This window comes from Ranitomeya imitator, chromosome 3 (genome assembly GCF_032444005.1).
Source record: "Ranitomeya imitator isolate aRanImi1 chromosome 3, aRanImi1.pri, whole genome shotgun sequence".
Lineage (NCBI taxonomy): Eukaryota > Metazoa > Chordata > Amphibia > Anura > Dendrobatidae > Ranitomeya > Ranitomeya imitator.
This window is the reverse complement of record NC_091284.1, coordinates 165,092,374-165,119,890: the sequence shown is the minus strand read 5'-3', so window position 1 is coordinate 165,119,890 and position 27,517 is coordinate 165,092,374. Positions and strand designations below refer to the sequence as shown.

Here is a 27,517-nt window from a genome sequence, read left to right as displayed (position 1 = left end):
AACTTTAGCCCCAACCCAAACTGTAGCCCTAACCCTAGCCCTAACCATAGCCCTAACCCTAACTTTAGCCCCAACCCTAACTGTAGCCTTAACCCTAGCCCTAACCATAGCCCTAACCCTAGCCCTAACCCTAACCCTAGCCCTAACCCTAGCCCTAACCCTAACCCTAGCCCAAACCCTAACCCTAGCCCTAACCCTAATGGAAAAATGGAAATAAATACATTTTTTTAATTTTTCCCTAACTAAGGGGGTGATGAAGGGGGGTTTGATTTACTTTTATAGCGGGTTTTTTAGCGGATTTTTATGATTGGCAGCCGTCACACACTGAAAGACGCTTTTTATTGCAAAAAATATTTTTTGCGTTACCATATTTTGAGAGCTATAATTTTTCCATATTTTAGTCCACAGAGTCATGTGAGGTCTTGTTTTTTGCGGTACGAGTTGACGTTTTTATTGGTAACATTTTTGGGCACGTTACATTTTTTGATCGCTTTTTATTCCAATTTTTGCGAGGCAAAATGACCAAAAACCAGCTATTCATGAATTTCTTTTGGGGGAGGCGTTTATACCGTTCCGCGTTTGGTAAAATTGATAAAGCAGTTTTATTCTTCGGGTCAGTACGATTACAGCGACACCTCATTTATATCATTTTTTTATGTTTTGGCGCTTTTATACGATAAAAACTATTTTATAGAAAAAATAATTATTTTTGCATCGCTTTATTCTCAGGACTATAACTTTTTTTTTTTTTTGCTGATGATGCTGTATGGCAGATCGTTTTTTGCGGGACAAGATGACGCTTTCAGCGGTATCATGGTTATTTATATCTGTCTTTTTGATCGCGTGTTATTCCACTTTTTGTTTGGCGGTATGATAATAAAGCGTTGTTTTTTGCCTCGTTTTTTTTTTTTTTTTCTTACGGTGTTTACTGAAGGGGTTAGCTAGTGGGCCAGTTTTATGTTGGGTCGTTACGGACGCGGCGATACTAAATATGTGTACTTTTATTGTTTTTTTTTTATTTAGATAAAGAAATGTATTTAGGGGAATAATATTTTTTTTTTTTTCATTATTTAGGAATTTTTTTTTTTTTTTTTACACATTTTGAATTTTTTTTTTTAACTTTTTTACATTGTCCCAGGGGGGGACATCACAGATCAGTGATCTGACAGTGTGCACAGCACTCTGTCAGATCACTGATCTGACATGCAGCGCTGCAGCCTTCACAGTGCCTGCTCTAAGCAGGCTCTGTGAAGCCACCTCCCTCCCTGCAGGACCCGGATCCGCGGCCATCTTGGATCCGGGGCTGGAAGAAGCAGGGAGGGAAGTGAGACCCTCGCAGCAACGCGATCACATCGCGTTGCTGCGGGGGGCTCAGGGAAGCCCGCAGGGAGCCCCCTCCCTGCGCGATGCTTCCCTATACCGCCGGCACATCGCGATCATCTTTAATCGCGGTGTGCCGGGGGTTAATGTGCCGGGAGCGGTCCGTGACCGCTCCTGGCACATAGTGCCGGATGTCAGCTGCGATAAACAGCTGACACCCGGCCGCGATCGGCGGCGCTCCCCCCGTGAGCGCCACCAATCGCGCTGGATGTACTATCCCGTCCGTGGTCATGGGGGCCCACCCCACCTCGACGGGATAGTACGTCCCATGTCAGAAAGGGGTTAAGATGGCGGTAACTGTTGTGACTTCCGCTCTTGGGCTCCCTCCGGTGGTTGTAAGTGGCACTTTTGTGAGTTCTGCTCTTGGGCTCCCTCTTGTGGTTTCTAGTGGTATGGCTGCTCCTTGGAGTTAGCTGTCATCAGCTGCCTCCACTTATCGTCTCTTCTGCTCTGCTATTTAGGCCTGGCTCTTTCTTCAGCCAGTGCCACTTGTAAATGGTTCCTGGTTGGATTCACATCTCTTTGGAGTTCCCTGTTATCCTGACCAGTTTAGCAAAGCTAAGTTTTTGCTTGCTCTTTTCTGTCCATAGATTGTGGACTTATCCATTCTGTGCTTTCTATGTTTGTCCAGCTTATCAGTGTGAATTAATTCTGTCTTGCTGGAAGCTCTGGGAGGCAGATTTGCCCTCCACACCTTTAGTCAGGTGTGGAGATTTTTTGTAAACTCTGCGTGGATTTTTGTAGTGTTTTATACTGACCGCACAGTATTCCATCCTGTCCTATCTATTTAGCTAGACTGGCCTCCTGTGCTCATCCTGGTTTCATTCTGTGTATGTCTTTTCCCTCTCCACTCACAGTCATTATTTGTGGGGGGCTAATCTATCCTTTGGGGATTTTCTCTGAGGCAAGATGGCTTTCCTGCTTCTTTCTTTAGGGTTAGTTAGCTCTTAGGCTGTGATGAGATGCCTAGGGAGAGTTTGGAGCATTCCACGGCTACTTCTAGTGTTGTGTTGAGCTTAGGGACTGCGGTCAGTACAGTCATGGCCAAAAATTTTGAGAATGAGACAAATATTAATTTTTCCAAAGTCTACTGCTTCATTTTTTCTAATGGCAATTTGCATATACTCCTGAATGTCAGAGTGATCAGCTTAACAGCAATTACTGTACTTGCAAAGTCAGTATTTGCCCAGAAAATGAACTTTAACCCCCAAAACACATTTCAACATCATTGCAGTCCTGCCTTAAAAGGAGCAGCTAACATCGTTTTAGTGATTGATCCATTAACACAGGTGTGGGTGTTGATGAGGACAGGGCTGGCGATCAATCAGTCACGATTAAGTAAGAATGACATCACTGGACACTTTAAAAGGAGGCTGGTGCTTGGTATCATTGTTTCTCTTCAGTTAACCATGGTTATCTCTAAAGAAACACGTGCAGCCATCATTGCACTGCACAAAAATGGCCTAACAGGGAAGAGTATCGCAGCTACAAAGATTGCACCTCAGTCATCAATCTATCTCATCATCAAGAACTTCAAGGAGAGAGCTTCTATTGTTGTCAAAAAGGCTCCAGGGCGCCCAAGAAAGACCAGCAAGCACCAGGACCATATCTTAAAACTGTTTCAGCTGCGGGATCTGACTACCAGCAGTGCCGAGCTTGCTCAGGAATGGCAGCAGGCTGGTGTGAGTGCTTCTGCACGCACTGTGAGACGGAGGCTCTTTGAGCAAGGCCTGGTTTCAAGGAGGGCAGCAAAGAAGCCACTTCTCTCCAGAAAAAACATCAGGGACCGACTGATATTCTGCAAAAGGTACAGGGAGTGGACTGCTGAGGACTGGGGCAAAGTCATTTTCTCTGATGAATCCCCTTTTCGATTGTTTGGGACATCTGGAAAACAGCTTATTCGGAGAAGAAGAGGTGAGCGATACCACCAGTCTTGTCTCATGCCAACTGTAAAGCATCCTGAAACCATTCATGTGTGGGGTTGCTTCTCAGCCAAGGGAATCGGCTCACTCACAGTCTTGCCTAAAAACACAGCCATGAATAAAGAATGGTACCAGAATGTCCTCCAAGAGCAACTTCTCCCAACCGTCCAAGAGCAGTTTGGCGCCCAACAATGCCTTTTCGAGCATGAAGGAGCACCTTGCCATAAAGCAAAGGTGATAACTAAATGGCTCATGGAACAAAACATAGAGATTTTGGGTCCATGGCCTGGAAACTCCCCAGATCTTAATCCCATTGAGAACTTGTGGTCAATCATCAAGAGACGGGTGGACAAACAAAAACCAACAAATTCTGGCAAAATTCAAGCATTGATTATGCAAGAATGGACTGCTATCAGTCAGGATTTGGTCCAGAAGTTGATTGAGAGCATGCCAGAGAGAATTGCAGAGGTCTTGAAGAAGAAGGGTCAACACTGCAAATATTGACTTGCTGCATTAACTCATTCTAACTGTCAATATAACCTATTGCTACTCATAATATGATTGCAATTATATTTCTGTATCTGATATAAACATCAGACAAACACTAATAAAAACCAGAGGGCAGCAGATCATGTGAAAATATAATTTTGGTGCCATTCTCAAAACTTTTGGCCATGACTGTACAGTTACCACTTCCTTCAGAGCTCATTCCATGTTGCTCCTAGACCACCGTATCATAACAGTACAAGTGGCCAAAAATGAATTAAATGCATCTCAAAAGTAGGAAAAGAAAGTTCTGAACCATTTTTTTTTCTGTGCTCTTGTTTGTCTTTTTTTTCCTCTTGATATCTGGGTGGTTCAGGATATATGCTTTGGCATGGATGTTCAGGGTTTGTTTTTTCGTGTGGATCAACTTGCTGCAAGAGTACAGAGTATCCAGGACTATGTTGTCCAGACTCCTTCTTTAGAGCCTAGAATTCCTACTCCTGATTTGGTTTTTGGGGACAGATCCAAGTTTTTGAACTTTAAAAATAACTGCAAATTGTTTTTTGCTTTGAAACCCCGTTCTTCTGATGATCCCATTCAGCAAGTAAAAATCATCATATCCTTGCTGCGTGGTGACCCTCAAGACTGGGCTTTTTCTATTGAAACAGGGGATCCGGCATTATTGAATGTAGATGCATTTTTTCAAGCGCTCGGATTATTGTATGACGAACCTAATTCTGTGGATCATGCAGAAAAAACCCTGTTGGCCTTGTGTCAAGGTCAGGAAGCGGCAGACTTATACTGCCAGAAATTTAGAAAATTGTCTGTGCTCACTAAATGGAATGAAGAGGCTCTGGCTGCTATTTTCAGAAAAGGTCTTTCTGAAACCCTTAAAGATGTTATGGTGGGCTTTCCTACGCCTGCCGGTTTGAGCGAATCTATGTCTCTAGCCATTCAGATTGATCGGCGTCTGCGCGAGCGCAAAGCTGTGCACCATATGGCAGTATCCTCTGAGCAAAGTCCTGAACCTATGCAATGTGATAGGATTTTGACTAGAATAGAACGGCAGGAATTGAGATGTCAGAATAGGCTGTGTTTTTACTGTGGTGATTCGGCTCATGTTATCTCTGATTGCCCTAAGCGTACTAAGAGAGTCGCTAGGTCTGTTACCATTAGTACTATACAGCCTAAATTTCTCTTATCTGTGACCCTGATTTGCTCATTGTCGTCCTTTTCTGTCATGGCATTTGTGGATTCAGGCGCTGCCCTGAACTTAATGGACTTAGAATTCGCCTGGCGCTGTGGTTTTTCCTTGCAGCCTTTGCAGAGCCCTATTCCTTTGAGGGGTATGGATGCTACACCCTTGGCCAAGGATAAACCTCAGTACTGGACACAGATGACTATGTACATGGCTCCTGCACATCAGGAAGATTGCCGTTTTCTGGTGTTGCATAACCTGCATAATGTTGTTGTACTGGGATTTCCATGGTTACAGGAACATAATCCGGTGCTGGATTGGAAAACTATGTCGGTGACTAGTTGGGGTTGTCGAGGAGTACATAGTGACGTTCCTTTGATGTCAATTTCCTCTTCCCCCTCTTCTGAGGTCCCTGAGTTTTTGTCGGATTTCCAGGATGTATTTGATGAGCCCAAGTCCAGTTCCCTTCCTCCGCACATGAACTGTGATTGTGCTATTAACTTGATTCCTGGTTGCAAGTTCCCTAAGGGCCGACTTTTCAATCTGTCTGTGCCAGAGCATGCCGCCATGCGGAGTTATGTTAATGAGTCTTTGGAGAAGGGGCATATTTGGCCCTCTTCGTCACCATTGGGAGCGGGTTTCTTTTTTGTTGCTAAGAAGGATGGCTCCTTGAGACCCTGTATTGATTATCGTCTTCTTAATAAGATCACGGTCAAATTCCAATACCCCTTGCCTTTGCTTACTGATTTGTTTACTCAGATTAGGGGGGCTAGTTGGTTTACTAAGATTGACCTCCGAGGGGCATATAATCTTGTTCGTATTAAACAGGGTGACGAATGGAAAACTGCATTTAATGCGCCCGAAGGCCATTTTGAATACCTCGTGATGCCATTCGGGCTCTCTAATGCTCCATCTGTGTTCCTGTCTCTCATGCATGATATTTTCCGCAATTATCTTGCTAAATTCATGGTCGTATATTTGGATGATATTTTGATTTTTTCCGATGATTGGGAGTCTCATGTGAAGCAGGTCAGGATGGTGTTCCAGATCCTTCGTGATAATGCTTTATTTGTGAAGGGGTCTAAGTGCCTATTCGGAGTTCAGAAGGTCTCTTTTTTGGGTTTTATTTTTTCTCCCTCGTCTATAGAAATGGATCCTGTTAAGGTCCAAGCTCTTCATGACTGGATCCAACCCACATCTGTGAAGGGTCTTCAAAAATTTTTGGGCTTTGCTAATTTCTGTCGCCGTTTCATTGCCAACTTTTCCAGTGTGGTTAAGCCCCTTACTGATTTGACGAAGAAAGGCGCTGATGTGACGAATTGGTCCTCTGAGGCTGTTGAGGCCTTTCAGGAGCTTAAACGCCGATTTACTTCTGCCCCTGTGTTGCGTCAGCCGGATGTTTCTCTTCCTTTTCAGGTTGAGGTCGACGCTTCTGAGATTGGGGCAGGGGCCGTTTTGTCTCAGAGGGAGTCTGATGGTTCTTTGATGAAACCGTGTGCTTTTTTTTCCAGAAAGTTTTCGCCTGCGGAACGCAATTATGATGTCGGCAATCGGGAGTTGTTGGCTATGAAGTGGGCGTTTGAGGAGTGGCGACATTGGCTTGAGGGAGCTAAACACCGTGTTGTGGTCCTGACCGATCATAAGAATCTGATTTACCTCGAGTCGGCCAAGCGGCTGAATCCTAGACAGGCTCGATGGTCCCTGTTTTTCTCCCGTTTTGATTTTGTGGTCTCGTATCTTCCGGGATCTAAGAATGTTAAGGCTGATGCCCTCTCTAGGAGCTTTTCGCCTGATTCTCCTGGAGTCCTTGAGCCGTTTGGCATTCTTAAGGAGGGGGTGATTCTTTCTTCTATCTCCCCTGATTTGCGGCGGGTGCTTCAGGAATTTCAGGCTGATAGGCCTGACCGCTGTCCAGTGGGGAAGCTGTTTGTTCCTGATAGATGGACAAGTAAGGTAATTTCTGAGGTTCATTGTTCAGTGTTGGCTGGTCATCCTGGGATTTTTGGTACCAGAGATTTGGTTGCTAGGTCCTTTTGCTGGCCTTCCTTGTCGCGCGATGTGCGTGCTTTTGTGCAGTCCTGTGGGACTTGCGCCCGGGCCAAGCCTTGCTGTTCCCGCGCTAGTGGGTTGCTTTTGCCTTTGCCGGTCCCTGAGAGGCCCTGGACGCATATTTCCATGGATTTTATTTTGGATCTTCCTGTTTCCCAGAAGATGTCTGTTATCTGGGTTGTTTGTGACCAGTTCACTAAAATGGTACATCTGGTACCATTGCCTAAGTTGCCTTCCTCCTCAGATCTGGTTCCATTGTTTTTTCAGCATGTGGTTCGTTTGCATGGGATTCCGGAGAATATTGTGTCTGACAGAGGTTCTCAGTTTGTCTCTAGATTTTGCCAGGCCTTTTGTGCTAGGATGGGCATTGATTTGTCTTTTTCTTCGGCGTTTCATCCTCAGACTAATGGCCAAACTGAGCGAACTAATCAGACCTTGGAGACCTATTTGAGATGCTTTGTGTCTGCTGATCAGGATGTTTGGTTGTCTTCTCGTCATGTTCCTATGAAGGTTTCTTCTCCTAAGTTTAAGCCTCGGTTTATTGGTCCTTATAAAATTTCTGAAATTATTAATCTGGTGTCTTTTTGTTTGGCTCTTCCAGCCTCTTTTGCCATTCATAATGTTTTCCATAGATCTTTGTTGCGGAGATATGTGGTGCCCGTTGTTCCCTCGGTTGACCCTCCTGCCCCGATGTTGGTTGAGGGAGAGTTGGAATATGAGGTTGAGAAGATTTTGGATTCTCGTTTTTCGAGGCAGAGACTTCAGTATCTTGTCAAGTGGAAGGGTTATGGCCAGGAGGATAATTCTTGGGTTGTTGCCTCCGATGTCCATGCCACCGATTTGGTTCGTGCTTTTCACTTGGCTCGTCCTGATCGGCCTGGGGGCTCTGGTGAGGGTTCGGTGACCCCTCCTCAAGGGGGGGTACTGTTGTGACTTCCGCTCTTGGGCTCCCTCCGGTGGTTGTAAGTGGCACTTTTGTGAGTTCTGCTCTTGGGCTCCCTCTTGTGGTTTCTAGTGGTATGACTGCTCCTTGGAGTTAGCTGTCATCAGCTTCCTCCACTTATCGTCTCTTCTGCTCTGCTATTTAGGCCTGGCTCTTCAGCCAGTGCCACTTGTAAATGGTTCCTGGTTGGATTCACATCTCTTTGGAGTTCCCTGTTATCCTGACCAGTTCAGCAAAGCTAAGTTTTTGCTTGCTCTTTTCTGTCCATAGATTGTGGACTTATCCATTCTGTGCTTTCTATGTTTGTCCAGCTTATCAGTGTGAATTAATTCTGTCTTGCCGGAAGTTCTGGGAAGCAGATTTGCCCTCCACACCTTTAGTCAGGTGTGGAGATTTTTTGTAAACTCTGCGTGGATTTTTGTAGTGTTTTATACTGACCGCACAGTATTCCATCCTGCCCTATCTATTTAGCTAGACTGGCCTCCTGTGCTCATCCTGGTTTCATTCTGTGTATGTCTTTTCCCTCTCCACTCACAGTCATTATTTGTGGGGGGCTAATCTATAATTTGGGGATTTTCTCTGAGGCAAGATAGCTTTCCTGCTTCTTTCTTTAGGGGTAGTTAGCTCTTAGGCTGTGATGAGATGCCTAAGCAGAGTTAGGAGCATTCCACGGCTACTTCTAGAGTTGTGTTGAGCTTAGGGACTGCGGTCAGTACAGTTACCACTTACAGTTCACATACAGGTGTTGCACAGCATCTGGCTTACAGCCTATTAGTGACACCCGTACTATTTGATCAGGCGGGCTGCCCATTGCTATTCAGATGCATCCCATTTGAACAGACACCACAGTTTACAAGACCAAATGCACCCAACTGCACCCTGAAAAATAAAGTGCAAAAAACACATACAAAAATATGTGAGGTATTAGTTGATATTTTGGCCAAGATATGCAATTATAATCAGATATAGTGCGATATCATCAATACTATTAAAATACCCTCAGGTTTGTTAATGAAATATAGCTTGGAGGATATCCCAATTCTAAAACTTAACTTGTAATAGTAAGATAAAACCTGGACAAACAACCAAACTAACAAACAACCAAAATAGTGCTCATGTGAATCAGTGCTCAAAAGATAAAAATTGGTTGGATCTCACCAATAATGACAGACACGCAGTCACATTAGCATGCCTCTCAGTGTCCTGAGCTGAGGGTCGGCAGTCCAGATGCAGGGATGGGGAGTGGGGATAGGGTTATATCTCTCCTTCCCTGTTATACCCTGTTTAAACTCCTGTCCTAACAAGGACAGGCACCAAGTGATCCCTAACTTTGGACACCACCATCAAATGGACAATTTCAAGAATTTTCACAACGCGTTTCATATCGAATAGCAGAGACTCATCAGGGGAGCAGAACAAAAATGAGTGCCATTAAGGAATTAATAAAAGTTCAATAAAAGTCAGTTCATATTATGGGTCCCGCAGTGGCTGGGTACCCATGGATCACAAACAGCCACCTGTGTCTGCGATTTCACGTCCATCATTATTGGTGAGATCCAACCAATTTTTATCTTTTGAGCACTGGTTCAAATGAGCACTATTTTGGTTGTTTGTTAGTTGGGTTGTTTGTCCAGGTTTGATCTTACTATTAAAAGTTAAGTTTTAGCATTGGGATATCCTCCAAGCTATATTTCATCACCAAGATATGCAAGCTCACAACCCACGTCAAGGGTCCTCACGCTTGCGAGTACTATCACTAAACATCAAAACCAAAAAAAGAGGACTTAAAAATCCTCCAATAATTAAAAAAACAGCAGAAAAAAGGCAGAAATGTTTTCCAGCCCAGACCTCCAAAAAAATGTACTATCAGGATGAAGAGGGCAGTGGACTCATGTAGGTAAGACGACAGCAACATATATATATATATATATATATATATATATATATATATATATATATACATATATATATATATATATATATATATATATACAGATTTTTAAATTTCTTTCGTTCGTTTTTTTAAGGAAAGTTTTGTATTTACAATAAGGGGTAATTGAGTCTAAGTCCAGAGGTCTGGACCCTATTCTTCACAATACTTGATGATTTTTCTGCCTTACAGTAGGCCAGTGACCACTTAATACTAGACTGTCCTTGGAGAGTTTCTGGTAAATACAAGGCTGACAGTTCACTATGTGACTGCTTTGCTCCCAGCAAATATTCAGTGAATAGCCTGACATCAGTTCATTGTCTGACCACTCACAGTAGGATCTCAGCATTCAATGAAAGGCTCTTATAAAGAAGATGCTTTTTACCTGGAGGATAAGAGGCTAATTGTGCTCTCTTTATTACTCTTTCATTATCTAAAGAAAGTGATACTAAAGTGTGCTCGGAAATTATAAAAGATACATTATTGAAGTCAAGCATGTCCAATTCTGCAAATGTAGAGTGGAAAGTAGTCATTATTCAGAATAGGGCAAGTTGTTCAAGCCAGAAGAGCCATGTGGACCTCACACCCTTTCATTACATGATGTATTAAAGGAAATACTTAGCTTAATAGTACTAATGATATCTCCCACATCTGGCAGTGTATATTGCTCTAACAGAAACATGCTGACACGTACTATCACTAATGAATTCGGAGAAACTAAAAGAAACATTCCTAAGCAGAATCCATTCATTTCACAACAAGACAAGTAAAGTTGGATTGATAATAAACTTGGAGCATACTTAAATTAGATTTTGTTTGAATAATCCTGTAGAGCGTTAATGGGTTTGGTATAGGAGCATATTGATTACTCAGACACTAAGATAGCGCCAGATGATACACATGAATCTTAAACTTTTTTTTAGTCCTTAGTCTTGTTCTTTGTAAAAATGCCAAATTAAGCCTTATATTCGCCTTGCCTGTCCAGTGGTGGGCACAGTCTTTTGACATGCCTTCAGCCGTCATGTCAAAACTACAGCACATGGCCACTGCAGCCGATCACTGTGCTCAGCAGCCACACTGAGACATCAATGACATTTTGGCTACAGCCTGTCACTGTTTCATCCAATCTTTCCACTCAGTGGTCTTTTGCTGTTTACAATACTGCTTAGTCAATTGATTTGGTGCAGTGGTCACATGCTGTAGCCATCACGTCACTGATGCAGCCTTGTCAACTAAGACAAGGGGTAGAGGAGAAACGATGCTGGAACAGGAGGGGTTAAGTACAAATGTTGCCATTTTTTATACAGAGCAAGCCTAAGAACTAAAAAAAGGTTACAATTTGAAAATCCCTTAAAAAAGCCTGCACACATTAGACAAAACTTGGCTAGATCGGCCCATTTGGGCCAACAATCTAAAGGGTATGAAGGGTTCACCACATCTGTTGTAGGAGTAAAAAGGATTGGGTAGCTTGAGGTCTTTTCTTTTCACTGGCCATGCCTTTAAGTTCTGTTTTCATTTTATATAACTAACATTTTTCTTATGTATCACTTAAATCAAGAGTTGCACAGTTTTTGAGGAACTTCACTTCATTTTTTTTTAGAAATGCAGTTTATTGGCTGTGTAAATTGAACTGAATTATAATACAAGGCACAGCCCCTGGACTTTGTGAATGTTATGCTCTATCTAAAAAAAACAACTCATCCTCTTACCTTGTACAACCCCTCTAAGTTCTAATAAATATAGATTTCCATGTATTTTCACATAATGTTAATTTGTTTCAGGACAAATCGTTCCTCATTGTGCCTGAGCTACTGTTCTCCATCTGTTAATATCACGGGACAACAAAGTTAAATCCCTGCAATTATAAGATTAGACATAACAAATAGTTTGTCTGACGTGAGCCACCTGGTTAGAGGATTTTTTTTTCTGTGCTGTGCAGTTATTCTTCATGTTTCTATGGCTCTGTGCTTTCTATGTTTTTTGTTGCAACCTCTATTTTAAACATTGAGCAAATTGATAAGATACCTGATGGTATTTCTAGTACTTTGGTAGGTGTATGTGTATAAGGGTTGATACATCAAGATTGCTATTGCTCACACTAGTCTTAATGAATGGCTTGCATTAATTAAGAGACACAATCCACATAATAAATCAGGCACATCTTGCAAGGGCCATGCGCTAGATATGTACTTCAGGAGAAAGTTGCAATACTAAAGTGATGTAACTTTTAATAAATTTAAGAGGTGGACATAGCCTTGCCCTACCCCACCCATACCCTTATTGGCATAGCTGTGGACATAGCTATGCTCTACCCCACCCAATGCCCTTTCCTCATTGACCAGGACTGCCATGAAAATGACAAAAGTCATATTATTTACAACTTCCAATTTGCACAAAAATATTATACAAGATTGTGAAACTTGCTCTACTAAGGAAGCTACCTTTCTTGCATAAATCTGGCTATGCCCACTTCTTGCTAAGCTTTGACCACTTAAAAAATGCTAGAAAACACCAAATGTTGCCAAACAGTTTATCACCAGATTTCTAATGCAAACTAATTTTTGTATCAGCCCTTCCATGTTGGTTTCCCTATAGATTACAGCTGATTGCTCGGAGTAAGATAATTGCAATGAACTATTTGCTTCTAACAAATAGGCATTTTAGAAAGCAGAGAAACAATTCACCATCTTAATTTTAAACTGTGTTGATATCTTTAGATCACTCACAATGGCAGCATAATTAAGAATTTAGCATTCCATCTGAATAAAGGATACAATATCCTTTAATGACACAAAAAAAACAGTACAAAAGAAGCTAAAGCGAAATGCTTAAGGAAATCTTTAATTTTATCTTTAAACTTTGTTCATATACGTGTATATATGGCCTTACACTGCATGCTGAGAACAAGGCAGATTATCATAAAAAATAGCAAAACAAGAAACAAATGACCAAAGTGTCAAAATATATAATTCATATGCTGTAATTATTTTATTGGTTAACAAATTGGCAATCAAAAATAGGTAGATAAATAACATGCTAGGCACATATACATAAACAAAATGACAAAACACAGAGAAGAAGCGAAATACAAATATAACTGTGAATATTTAAGCAAGTTGAAGATGAAATGATCTCTATAAGGCCTAAAGTTATAGATGACACACTTCCTTTGTAATTTGGACAAATAATATACATATTTTAATCTTTTATACTTTAAAAATTACAAAAAGGAGAATGGGCCCATGCAAAGTTTGGGCACCCATGGAGATTTGTGTACAGGAAAAGCCATGCGATGCAAATTTTCCAGCTTTATAAAAACCCAGCCTCCTCTAACATTGTTCCAAAAACAGCAGTAATGGGTTATCCTAAGCAGCTGACTAGAATTCTGAAAATGAAAATGGCGGAAACGCACAAAGCAAGAGAAGGATAAAGGAAGATAACAAATCATTTTCAATTTGTCCTTTGCTCAGTTCATAAAATAATTAAATAATGGCAGTTAACAGGAACAGTGGAAGTCAAGATAGGTCTGGAAGACCAAGCAAAATTTAAGTGAGAGCTGCTCATAGCACTGCTAGAAAGGCAAATCAGAACCCCCACTTGACTGCAAATGACCTTCAGAAAGAATTAGTTGATTCTGAAGTTGTGGTACATTGTTGTACTGTTCAGAGACACCTGCACAAACATGGCCTTCAAGATAGATTCATCAGAAGAAAACCTCTCCTGCACTTTCACCAAAATATTATGCATAAGAAGTATGCAAAAGAACATCCAAACAAGCCTTGTGCATTTTGAAAACAAGTACTGTGAACCGATGAGGTTAAAATAGAACTTTTTGGCCACAATTATCAAAGGTATGTGTGGAGAAAAAAGGGCACAGAACTTCACAAAAGGAACATATCGCCAATCATTAAGTTGATCAATCATGCTTTGTGGTTGTGTTGCACGGGGAACATTTCATGGATAGAAGAAAGAATAGAATCAATTAAATTTGAACAAATTCTGGATGCAAATATAACATCATCTGTAAAAAAAAACTTAAGTTGAATAGAAAATGGATTCTACAAATGAATAATGATCCAAAACACATGTCAAAATCCACAATAGACTACCTCAAAAGGAACAAGTTGAAGATGTTACAATGGCCGTCACAGTCCCCTGTTCTGAACATCATTGGAAATCTGTGGATAGACCTTAAAATAGCAGTGCATGCAAGACAACAAATGAATCTCACTGGAAGAAGTTACCGAGGAAAAACAGATGAAAATCCTTCATACAAGAATTGAAAGACTCTTTACTGGCTACAAATAGCATTTACAAGCTGTCATACTTTCAAAAGTGGGTGCTACTTGGTATAAACCATGCAAGGTGTCCAAACCTTAGCCCATTTTCCTTTTTGTAATTTTCTAAATCTAAAAAATGAAAAAAAATATATATTTTTTGCCTAAAACAAAAAGGAATGTGTCGTCTTTAACCCCTTCACCCCCGGAGCTTTTTCCATTTTTCGCTCCCCTCCTTCCCAGAGCCATAACTTTTTTATTTTTCGTCAATATGGCCATGTGAGGGCTTATTTTTTGCGGGACGAGATGTACTTTTGAACTATACCATTGGTTTTACCATGCCATGTAACAGAAAATGGGAAAAAAATTCCAAGTGTGATGAAATTGCAAAAAAAGTGTAATCTCACACTTGTTTTTTGTTTGTTTTTTTTGCTAGGTTCACCAAATGCTAAATCTAACCTGCCACTATGATTCTCCAGGTCATTACGAGTTCATAGACACCTAACATAACTAGGTTATTTTCCGATACCCGTAGCGTCTCCAATTTTCGTGATCTGGGGTCAGGTGAGGGCTCATTTTTTGCATGCCGAGCTGGCGTTTCTAATGATACCATTTTGGTGTAGATACATTAATGCAATGTCGCGGCGACCAAAAAAAACGTAATTTTGGCGTTTTGATTTTTTTTCTCGCTACGCCATTTAGCGGTCAGGTTAATCCTTTGTTTCTATTGATAGATCAGACGATTCTGAATGCGGCGATACCAAATATGTGTATGTTTGATTTTTTTTTAATTGTTTTATTTTGATTGGGGTGAAAGGGGGGTGATTTGAACTTTTATATATTTTTTATTTTTTTTATATTTTTAAACACTTTTCTTTTTAATTTTGGCATGCTTCAATAGCCTCCATAGGAGGCTAGAAGCATGCACTACACGATCGTCTCTGCTACATAGAGGTGAAGTACAGATCACCTCTACGTAGCAGAAATGCAGGTATACTTTGAAGGCCGACCACAGGGTGGCGCTCAAAGCAATCGGCCATCAACAACCATAGAGGTCTCAAGGAGACCTCTGGTTGTTATGGCAATGCACCGCTGACCCCCGATCATGTCAGCAGTGTCAGCACTTCCGGCCGCACGGGAGCGCTAGTTAAATGCCGCTGTCAGCGCTTGACAGTGGCATTTAACTAGTTAATGGGCACGGGCGGATCGCGATTCCGCTCACGCTCATTGCGCGCACATGTCAGCTGTACAAAACAGCTGACATGTCGCAGCTTTGAGGTGGGCTCACCGCCGGAGCCCACCTCAAAGCAGGGGATCTGCCAGTTGACGTACTATTCCGTCAGCTGGCTGAAAGGGGTTAACTTTAGACCTTTTAGAGATCATTTCATCTTCATCTTGTGTAACTATTCACAATAACAGTAATTTTGACCTGGGGTACCCAAATGTTTACATGCTACTGTACATTGATCCGAAGAAGCCTCTGGAAATAATATACCAAGTGTTTAGAAATGAGTAAAAAGGTAGATTTTGTTCATTCAAATCTCCAAATTTTCAAATTTTACCTAGAACTTAAATTTACCAATCTATAATTTTTGGCCTTTAAGCATGTCAATACTGGTTTAGATGTAAATCCATACTTTATGTAGATCTAGCCTTATGCAACATTGCAATGTGGTACTGCAGAATGTACTGACAGAAAACATCCTTAATGATAGGGACTATTGAATATTATATTCAGTAGTGGAAGAAATTGGCCATGTAATCTTGACTCTTCCTTCCTGTTACAGCCTGCACTAGTTGTGGGTTCCTGTTACACAAAAGTTTAAAATTATTAATAAAATGTTGTTTTGTAGCCCTTTGTGACATAAACAATGCCTAAAACTGCAAAATAATGCAGCATTTGAAAATATCTGAAAAACATTATTTCATGTTTACATATAAAAAATTCCTTCTCTTGAAAAGAACCCACATATTTCGTCCTACTCATGGGTATTTTCCATAGCATGGAAATTATTAAGGGTTCAAATTACTGTAAAATGCATGAGGTATTACTTTTCTTGTCAAACGTTATTTGATTTTTTCATCTTGCCATTTGGAACATATTCACCAATCAGACCAGACAGCGTAGAGTTATAATACACTGATTCTACTATATGATTTGAAGCTTTCACATTTTGGATTAATCATTGAATTTTATTATAATAAGTGGCTAAGACTGCTTCCTTGGGATTCTGATTGAGAATACAAACTTGGGAATTATCTGATTTAGTTTCCATATTCTTCCCATGAGTTTCCTCTAGGTATTTCCTTTGACACTAAAAGACCTGCTGAGTGATTACGTAATTGACTTCCTATGGAATTAGCTTCCTATTGTCCTGAGTTGGAATATTTGAGATGAGTTTGATTGCACTCATGAGACAGTGTGGGTGAAAACATTCTCTCTAGAGGTTGAGAATTAATCAGTGATATGTAAACAATAAAATAATACAATAAATATAGAATCCTTAGGCCATGTTCACACGTTGCAGATTTCCCTGCGGATTTTTCTGCACTAAAAACCGCATCTCTTGGCAGAAAACGCAGGTGCGGTTTTTGATGCGTTTTTTTATGCGGTTTTTAGTGCGGTTATTTATGCAGTTTTCTCTGCAGATTGTCTGTGTGTTTGCTAGGAAGTTTTTTTGCTAGGAAGTAAGGGTTAAAATGGCTGAAAATACCCTAACCCTAACCCTACCCCTAACCCTAACCCTACCCCTAACCCTACCCCTAACCCTACCCCTAACCCTACCCCTAACCCTAACCCTAACCCTAGTTCTAACTGTAGTGGGGAAAAAAAAACAAATTCTTTATTTTATTATTGTTATGGGGGTGATAAAGGGGGGGGTCATTTACTTTTTTTTTTATTTTGATCACTGTGAGGTTATCACAGTGATCAAAATATGCCTGGAACGAATCTGCCGGCCGGCAGATTCGGCGGGCGCACTGCGCATGCGCCCGCCATTTTGGAAGATGGCGGCGCCCAGGGAGAAGACAGACGGACGGACACCGGGAGGCCCAGTAAGTATAAGGGGGGAGATGAGGGCACGGGGGGGGGGCGTCGGAGCACGGGGGTGGCATCTGAGCATGGGGGGTGGGATTGGAGCACGGGGGGACAGCCACACTCCGCCCACGCACTTCCTGCTGCAGCGGTTTCTGCACCACAAACCGCAGAAAACCCGCAGATATATTTTTTGTCTGCGGGTTTTACTGCGGGTTTGACCTCACAATGGAGGTCTATGGGTGCAGAACCGCTGCAGTTCCGCACAAAGAAGTGACATGGTCCTTCTTTTTTCCCGCAGCAATTCAGCGCGTTTTTTTTCGGGATTTTCCGCAATGTGGGCACAGCGGTTCTTGTTTTCCATAGGGTAACATTATACAGTACCCTGCATGGAAAACAGCTGCGGACCCACAGCGGCAAAATTGCGGCGGTTCCGCAGTTAAAAACACATAGTGTGAACATGGCCTTAATGTTAGTGATATTTGGGACAGGATTCCACATTTACTTTTGTTATTTTGTTGACTTGATGACAAATAGTCAAATTTGTAATAAGTTTTAGAATTGATTCCAATAGAATGCACTTACAACAACTAAAGATGAAGATGAGCACAGATGCAAACCATTAACTGCAATATCAGTTTACTCTTTTTAATAGTAAAATGGTATGCCAACTTCAGGGCTACTTGGATTTTTTATTTCATTGTCACTGCACTAGTATTTATATCCATTCTTAAAGGGAACCTGTCAGCTGATACATGCTGCTCAAACCACATGTGCAGCATGTATCAGGCACTGGCTGTAGTGTCCCAGCTACGTATGTTTGTCTTTGGAGTGCAACAGCATTTCAGGGAAAAACATACTTTTAATAGCTGCTGGGGACCGTGCCACGTGGGTGACTAGTCATACGGGTGGGTCCCTCAATTTATGCACCAATGTCTAGGAAGAATAGAAGAGGAATGGTAGAATGCAGAGTTGTGAGAAAACATGTTCCAGAGTTTTCAAAAGTCAAGAGTGATGACAGGTTCCCTTTCATGAATTTTCAAAAGTGCACCACTCTTCTGCTATTTGGCTTTATGTTTTGCTGGGGGCAGTGCACTACTAAAGATTGACAGCTGGGGGCCAGCCAGGTCTTTATTGGCTTGCGCCCTACCACGGTTCATGAATGTATAATCCTCCATACAGTATTATGGACACTAAATAGTCCTCCATACAGTGTAATGGGCCACATATGTTGCTCCATACAGTATATAATGGGCCCCATATATTGCTCCATACAGTATAATGAGCCCCATATATGGCTCCATACAGAATAATGGATCCCATATGATGTGCCATACAGAATAATGGGCATAATATAATGCTTGCTTCATACAGTATATTAGGCCCCATATAATGCTCCATTCTGAATAATGGACCCCATATAATGCTCCATACAGAATTGGCCTTATATATTTCTCCATACAGAATAATGGGGCCCATATAATGGTGTGTACAGAATGGGCTCCATATAATGCTCCATATAGAATGGGTCCATATAATGTTCCATATAGAATTGACCCCATACAATATAGGCCTGATATAATTCTCCATATAGAAAGGGCTCCATGCCATGCTCCATATAGAATGGACCCCATATAATGCTTCATAAAGAATAGGCTCCATACATAAAAAATAAATAATCAAAAATGCACCTCTTCTCGTTCCCTGCTAGCAGCAGCTCTGGTCTCTTCAGCACTGCTCCTAGCAGACGGCGCACAGCAGTGACATCATCGTGGTGCCCCCTGCCCTGCAACGTCAGTGTCAGAAGGTGCGGAAGAGACTGAACCTGTGGCCAATGGGAAACTAGGAGCAGTGAGTATTTCAAATAATTTAAAGCATGGGGGTCCGGTGGCAGTGCCTGCACTTGTACCGTGCTTCCTGACTCACGACTCATAGCTTCGACACTTGCTCATGGCTTCGACACTTGCTAGGGTGCCCCAGGTGGTAACGCCAGCCCTGGGGCCAGCGTTATGGTCACCACTGGCCTGACCTGTGCTCTCTCTCTTTTCAGGAGGACTGAATTTGGGCATATTCAGCAATTCGGCTTGCTTCAGAACAGCACAGGCAAACTGTAAAGCATAGAGTCAACGCTAGCCGCACACTTAATGCTTAGACAATTGACCATGCTGAGACTGCAAGGTGGTGGGTGACTTAGTCAATGAGCTGTACAGTATACAATTGATAAAAATCCTTCCTATTTTCAAGAATGAAGGGATTTCTTTAAGAGGTATATTACAACCTTGCTTGTTTTTTACAAGCACTTTAAAATTTTACCAATTTATGAACCTGTGACAACCGCTTTAATGCTATAGATATGTAAATGTGTGAGCTCTGTAGCAGAAAATCAACTTCTGATCAAAATGCTGTAAAGATACTGTGCATTATGAAAGTTTGTTGGATCTATAAGATATGATGCCAAAAGTTGGACTGTCACTGAGAATGACAGTATTGCTTTGATACAGTGTTTTGTAACTCTATGCAACATGATGTCTGTGGACATAGCCTCTTCTGCATTGTGTGATAATACATTTATATTCAGATTTGTTTTTTCAGAGTCAGAAAAAAAAGGAAAGAAATAGTGACTGAATCACATCTGTTTTAGGTGTTCCTGGTGGTAGTTGTACAGAGGAACACATTGAAATGCACTTGTACTTGTTCACCTCTTCTGTGATGTTCAAATCCATATGCTGACAATTACATTTGACAGAGAGGTTGAGTTATTTCCAATCAACTGAGTCCAATGGGTCTTAATGTAAACCAGATGGGCATTTCTGCATGCAAATTGCAGAATCATTGCACATTGCTATTAGGGATAAATTATAAAGTCTGCAAATTCAACATGACAGAGTTCATAATGCTCATCAAGTAAAGCAAGGTCTAAGGATTATTGCTTGCAAGCAACATGTACATTTCAAAGTTTATTTAAGTCTATATATAGCCTAAAAACAAAGATGTGGTATAGCATAGGTACATAAATAATACTGTACAAAAATTCACAAAATTTTGGTGAATATGAATATTTGGGCCATCATAAAAATTGTCAATTGCCAATGATGGAGTGTTATGGGAATTAAAAAAGGTTATATGTACATCGATGCAGCTCTGCTTCTACTACATGACTGAGATGCCCTACCAGAAATAACCCATAGTTGAGACTTGCAAAATTTTTAGATAATATACAACATCCTTTTTCTAATCTAGTACAACTCCTTTTAGGAGAACCTGTCACCATGAAAATGTCTTCCAATCTGCAGGCACCTTGTTAGGCTACTTTCACACTAGCATCGTATGACGCATGACACAATGCGTCATGGTGACGTACCGACACATGCTGGGAAAGCGCAGCACAACGGGGGCAGCGGATGCAGTTTTACAACGCATCCGCTGCCCCATTGTGAGCTTCGGGGAGGAGGGGGCGGAGTTCCGGCCGCACATGCGCGGTTGGAAATGGCGGACACAACGCACCAAAAAACTTTACATGCAATGTTTTTTGGTGCCGACGGTCCGCCACAACACGATGCAACCGTCGCACGACAGTTGCGACGTGTGGCAATGCGTCGCAATGCGTCGCTAATACAAGCCTATGGAGAAAAAAACGCATCCTGCAGACAACTTTGCAGGATGCGTTTTTTCTGCAAAACGACGCATTGCAACGTGCCTCGTACGGCGCTAGTGTGAAAGTAACCTTATAGAGCAGGGGGAGATGTGTAGAATTATATATATATATATTTATTTTTTTTTTTAGAAAACTCTCAGTCTAATATGTGCTTTCATAATTTAATCATCTGCTCTTTCTGGGGTTTTCGGTACAGTGGCTGTCCTATCAGTTATTGATAGCTCCCTTTGAATACACATTTATACAAAGAAAACTGTCAATCACAGATAGGGCCGAACATGCCAGAGAGAGCAGAGTGTTAAATGATGAAAGCACAGATGTACAGAAACTTTTTTTCTCAAAACTATAAATCAATCTGCTCAGCTCCTGCTCTGTAACATGGTGCCTGCAGATTGGACGGCATTTTCATGGTGACAGGTTCTCTTTGATTTTGTATTCAAATTAAAAATAAGAAATAAATGATTATCAGGCATATCAGTCTAAAGTCTTTCTAAATATAGCATGATTGAAATGAAATGACTCTCTATGTTGTAGGTGTTCCTCTAAAGCCAAGAAAAGAACTAAGCTTCAGTGAATTTCAACAAGGGAATCTTGACATTAAATGGTCTTCAAAATTTAACATTTCTGTTGAACCAGTGATCTATGTGGTTCAGAGAAGATGGAATTACGGGATCCACCCAAGTGAAGATGATGCTACACCATGGCAAACGATTTCACAGGTCTGTTTTAAGTACTAAAGTTCTAAAGTTATTATTATTATTATTTATTTATATAGCACCATTAATTCCATGGTGCTGTACATGAGAAAGTGGTTACATACAGTGTTATAGATATCGTTTACAGTTCACAAATTTATGATGACAGACTGGTACAGAGGGGAGAGGATCCTGTCCTTGCTGACTTATATTCTAAAATATAGATTATGTGTGATTTAATTAACAGACACATATAATACTCACATATGATACTATTGTTAACCGCCTCACAAATTTTGACATATATACAGTATGTGAAATGTCGTGTCCCTGCATTAGATATGGACTGGCACGCTGTGCCCTAATTTTTCCCCGTATATGATGACTGATTTAATCAGCTATCATGTGCCGTTAACAGTTTCAGGCGTAGAAGTGCTCCACCTGCATCTGGTAACAGTTACATCCAGCTGTCCAGCTGTCAATCACTGACTGCGAGATTTAACACTTGCCGGGGGTCTGCTGATGACACCCATGCCTGTCATTATGATAACCCTGTGAATGCTGGCTGGTCTTCAGTGTTCGTCTTCAGTGTTCATAGGATATTGTGACTTCTGCTATACACAGCAGTGCTGCTGCACTGCTGTGTATAGTACAGACAATTGGATGATCACATCTTCACGTCTCCTAAGGAGACTATTAAGTTCAGTCAAAAGTTTTAAAAAAATGTTTTTACAAATATGAAAAAAAACACAGGTTCAAATCACCACTCTTTTAGCCCATTAAAAATAAAACAATTTTTAAAAATTACACATATTTGGTATTGCCATGTTCAAAAATGTCTGATCTCTCAAAATATAAAATGCATTAATCTGAATGATAAACTGATTGCGAGTATTCATCAGTCAGCACCTGCTCTCTAAATAAATAATAAAAAAGGTGTGTGTTCCCCTATATTTTTGATAACCAGCCAGGCAAAACTGAGAGCTGGGGGTTGCAACCTCCAGATGTCAGTGTATGCAAGGTTGGTTATGAAGAATAGAGGGATCCCCACGCTGTGCCTTGCTAAAGAAGACAGCTGGGGGCTGGTATTCTTAGGCTGGTAAGATGATATTTACCCCTCGGCCTAAAAATAGTAGCAGCCTGCAGCAGCCCAGAAAAGGCACATCTATCAGATGTGCCCTCTAGCGGTGGCAAGTGAGGTTCACATTTGTAACCTTTGTATTGTCCAGTGACATCAAGCCTAAGACTTAGTAATGGACAGGCATCTACAGTATAAGACTCCTATTCATTACTAATCCTTTAGTTATATAGTAAATAAACACACATCCAGAATAAAGTCTTTAATTGAAATAATGACACAGACGCCGTTAATTATTCTACAGTGCCTACAAGAACTATTCAACCCCCTGCAGATTTAGCAGGTTTAATAAGATGCAAATAAGTTAGAGCCTTTAAACTTCAAACAAGAGCAGGATTTATTAACAGATGCATAAATCTTACAAACCAAAAAGTTTTGTTGCTCAGTTAAATTTTTATAAATTTTAAACATAAAAGTGTGGGTCAATTATTATTCAACCCCTAGGTTTAATATTTTGTGGAATAACCTTTGTTTGCAATTACAGCTAATAATCGTCTTTTATAAGACCTGATCAGGCTGGCACAGGTCTCTGGAGTTATCTTGGCCCACTCCTCCATGCAGATCTTCTCCAAGTTATCTAGGTTCTTTGGGTGTCTCATGTGGACTTTAATCTTGAGCTCCTTCCACAAGTTTTCAATTGGGTTAAGGTCAGGAGACTGACTAGACCACTGCAACACCTTGATTTTTTGCCTCTTGAACCAGGCCTTGGTTTTCTTGGCTGTGTGCTTTGGGTCGTTGTCTTGTTGGAAGATGAAATGATGACCCATCTTAAGATCCTTGATGGAGGAGCGGAGGTTCTTGGCCAAAATCTCCAGGTAGGCCGTGCTATCCATCTTCCCATGGATGCGGACCAGATGGCCAGGCCCCTTGGCTGAGAAACAGCCCCACAGCATGATGCTGCCACCACCATGCTTGACTGTAGGGATGGTATTCTTGGAGTCGTATGCAGTGCCATCCAGTCTCCAAACGTCACGTGTGTGGTTGGCACCAAAGATCTCGATCTTGGTCTCATCAGACCAGAGAACCTTGAACCAGTCAGTCTCAGAGTCCTCCAAGTGATCATGAGCAAACTGTAGACGAGCCTTGACATGACGCTTTGAAAGTAAAGGTACCTTACGGGCTCGTCTGGAACGGAGACCATTGCGGTGGAGTACGTTACTTATGGTATTGACTGAAACCAATGTCCCCACTGCCATGAGATCCTCCCGGAGCTCCTTCCTTGTTGTCCTTGGGTTAGCCTTGACTCTTCGGACAAGCCTGGCCTCGGCACGGGAGGAAACTTTCAAAGGCTGTCCAGGCCGTGGAAGGCTGACAGTAGTTCCATAAGCCTTCCACTTCCGGATGATGCTCCCAACAGTGGAGACAGGTAGGCCCAGCTCCTTGGAAAGGGTTTTGTACCCCTTGCCAGCCTTGTGACCCTCCACGATCTTGTCTCTGATGGCCTTGGAATGCTCCTTTGTCTTTCCCATGTTGACCATGTATGAGTGCTGTTCACAAGTTTGGGGAGGGTCTTAAATAGTCAGAAAAGGCTGGAAAAAGAGATAATTAATCCAAACATGTGAAGCTCATTGTTCTTTGTGCCTGAACTACTTCTTAATACTTTAGGGGAACCAAACAGAATTCTGGTAGGTTGAGGGGTTGAATAATAAATGACCCTCTGAAAAGACTTTTCACAATTTAAAAAAAAAAAAAACAAACAAATAACATTCTTTTTTGCTGCAGTGCATTTCACACTTCCAGGCTGATCTACAGTCCAAATGTCACAATGCCAAGTTAATTCCAAATGTGTAAACCTGCTAAATCTGCAGGGGATTGAATACTACTTGTAGGCACTGTAAATTAAACCATACTCACATCAACATCCATTCCATTGAAGCCATTGTCTCCTGTAATAAAATAAAAATAAAAAACAATCATATTCCTCACCTGACCGTCATTTTGTCCCATGCCGCAATCCTTGTCTGAGGATAAACAGTTTTCAATCTGGATGGTGCCGAGATGCGACCATCCAGGCTGAGAACCACTGGGAGAATGAGCTGCTGCAAGCACAGCATCAATGACTAGCGGTGACCTCATTGAGGTTACCGACAGTCACTGAGACTGCATTCCCAGCCAGGCCGCAAAACCATGGTGACCTCAGTGAGATCCCCGCTAGCACAGTGAGATAGTCTCATGGTGCAGCGCTGAGCTCAGAGAGTTCACCACAGTGAACTGTGAGAAATTTCTCTAAGCAAACTGCGGTGAACTCATCGCTGCTCTATGATGCTTTTTCTAATTGTGCTATCAGGGATCTCGCTGAGGTCATTGTAGTTCAGTGGCCCAGCTGGGAATGCAGCCTCAGTAACCGGTGGTAACCTCAATGATGTCACCACTGCTCACTGATGCTGGTCTCTCAGCAGCTCATTCATTCGTCGTTCTCATCCTGGATGGTTATTAGCAGCAGCAGGCGTAGACTGATGGGAGAAGTAGTAAACTTTTTACCCCTGATCACAACTGCGGGCTCACGCCGTCATTTGGTAGCGTGGGAGCCAAAGCTTTCTGACCAACAGTAATGATTTTACCCCCCAATCAGAAGCAGTGTTTGCCACACTGTCATGCTCATGACAGCGCAACAAACACTTGATGTTTGGAGGGCCGAACCTGAACAGTAGCACAGACTTACTGGTGAAGTCTGTGTTCAGTGTCCTTTTCCGAACAGTAGGTGTTTGGTACGGATGCTGAATATTACTGTCCGGGTTCGCCCATGTGTAGCCTTAGCTCTTTGGTCCCAAGAAAAAGAAAGCTTCTGCTTGCAGCAAAAACTTTATCCGCTCTCCCCATTAAAAACATGTTAATGTTAATATTAATGTTTTGCTGTTTAAGAAGGAGTCAAGGGAAAGTTTTTCCAACAGCTTTCTAAAGGCATCTTTACAGCAAACAAAAAAAACTTTTCAAAGTGCTGATGCAAAGTTTTCAGTATTCTTAATTAGATATAAACATCCGTGAACCCTCTTAATTTATGTCATACGTCAAGTCACATTGCCCTGAAGCCCTGAGATATTACAAATAAAAAAGTCACCTGGCTTTGATCACCTTGTTTTTCCCCTTTTTTTAGCACTTGGGTAACTGAGTGTTATCACTGGTCTAATTTTTAAAAGGGATCATTACATGCCCAAATCCAAAGAAAACCTGTCATAATAGCTAAGTCTCATTCGGTCACAGTCAGTTATCAGTTTTACCATTTGATTGTTAGTGTTCATCATTTGTTTAGCAAATATACCAATTTATAAAAGTTGAATTGATACATACTGTATGTATCCATTTGGGCCTCCTCAAAAATACACAAATTCTATATTAGTCACTCATAACATAAAGAAGTAATAAACTCTATTACTAGAAGAGAAATAGGAGTAGCAAAAATTTATGTTACACATGGTGAACAAACAGGACACTAGACATTGTATGCTCACATGTATAACATGCTGCTACCAGAAGCAACTCAATATTTTAGAATATGGATAAATCCCCTGCAGCTCTTCCCACATGCCCGATCAGCTGGAGGATGCTGCCGTTAAATCCAATAATAATTAAAATTAAAAAAAATGGGAAAAATAGAGTCTCGGCAGCACCATGTTACTCAAGCACTTATTTATTTTTTATTATTAAGAATCTGTATGGAAGACCTTGTGTGCGCAGTATATTTAATTTTTTATTAAATACTGCATACATCTGGCTGAATATTGCCATAAAACCAATTTAACCATTCCAAATAGAAAATTGCTTTTTTTGTTACTAATATTTCAAAATAATGCCAAAATAAACGTAGAAAGGAGTGTAGTATTATGTGGTCAGGCGCTAGTCTATGAAGTGGGAGTTGTTGGCTAAGTATCAATATTAACTTTGTGTGGCCTTGCAAGAATTTCAAACTGTCTTTATTACAGTAAATGAGATTGTAAGCATTGTGGTCACATGAATTTACTGTATCTGCTGACAGGTCAAAAGAATTCAACTAATTAACTTTAGGCTCCAAATCCTTACAATCAATAATATGAAAATAGAGAACCCACATGTTTGACATCTGAAACTTTTGGAAGTGAACACAAAGTTACAAAGTTTACTGTATTTAGAAGAAATTAATTGGAATAATATTGGGAATTATTAATATATTCAATATGTGCCATCTGTACTCGATCCATCCAACTTCTTGACTGAATCTAAGCTGGAATCTCCCATCTCAATGAGTAGTAGCTATCAATCAGTGTGTCAAGACAATAAGTGATGAGGTTAGAGAGTGTGTAATTGGGTTCTTTTGCCCCAATATGGGTGCCTCCAGGCATAAGACAATAACAAAAAGAGGGATAATATTTATATGAGCTATATTCCTTTCTTTTCTTTTATATACATCATCCTCATGGCTTAAAGGGTTGGGTGAGTGGACCAGCTTTGAAAAATACATGATTTTACTATACCCTATCAACGGTTGTTTATGCTTTTTGTCTATATGTAGCCATACAGTGATTGTGATGTGAGATGCAGCCTTTTGTTGTTTTTCTAACATTGCAATCATTTATTAGATATGAATCATATATTCAAAATTGTGACAAGGTAATATAGAATCTGTAATTTGTGCACTTTCACCTCTAGAAACTATATCTGACTCTTATATTATGAGAAATGAGAAACAGTTCTATCAATAGATTTCCACCCTTCAGGAGAAATATATTCTCTAAATATATCATCAAAGATACTTCACCGCATGAGTCTTGATGTCTTGGTTTTATCACTTAATAAAGATGCCGATACAGAGCTGAAACGAGAAGTATAAATAGAA

At 41.0% G+C, this 27,517-nt stretch overlaps 1 protein-coding gene across 1 annotated transcript in view; it reads left to right on the top strand.

Moving 5' to 3' along the window:
* Positions 1-27,517, top strand: part of ANOS1 (anosmin 1) — a 358,629-nt gene that overhangs the window by 186,218 nt on the left and 144,894 nt on the right. The window contains exon 5 of the mRNA XM_069761580.1: positions 21,409-21,593. Coding sequence (XP_069617681.1) covers positions 21,409-21,593 — 185 coding nt within the window. The remainder of the gene's footprint in view (positions 1-21,408; positions 21,594-27,517) is intronic.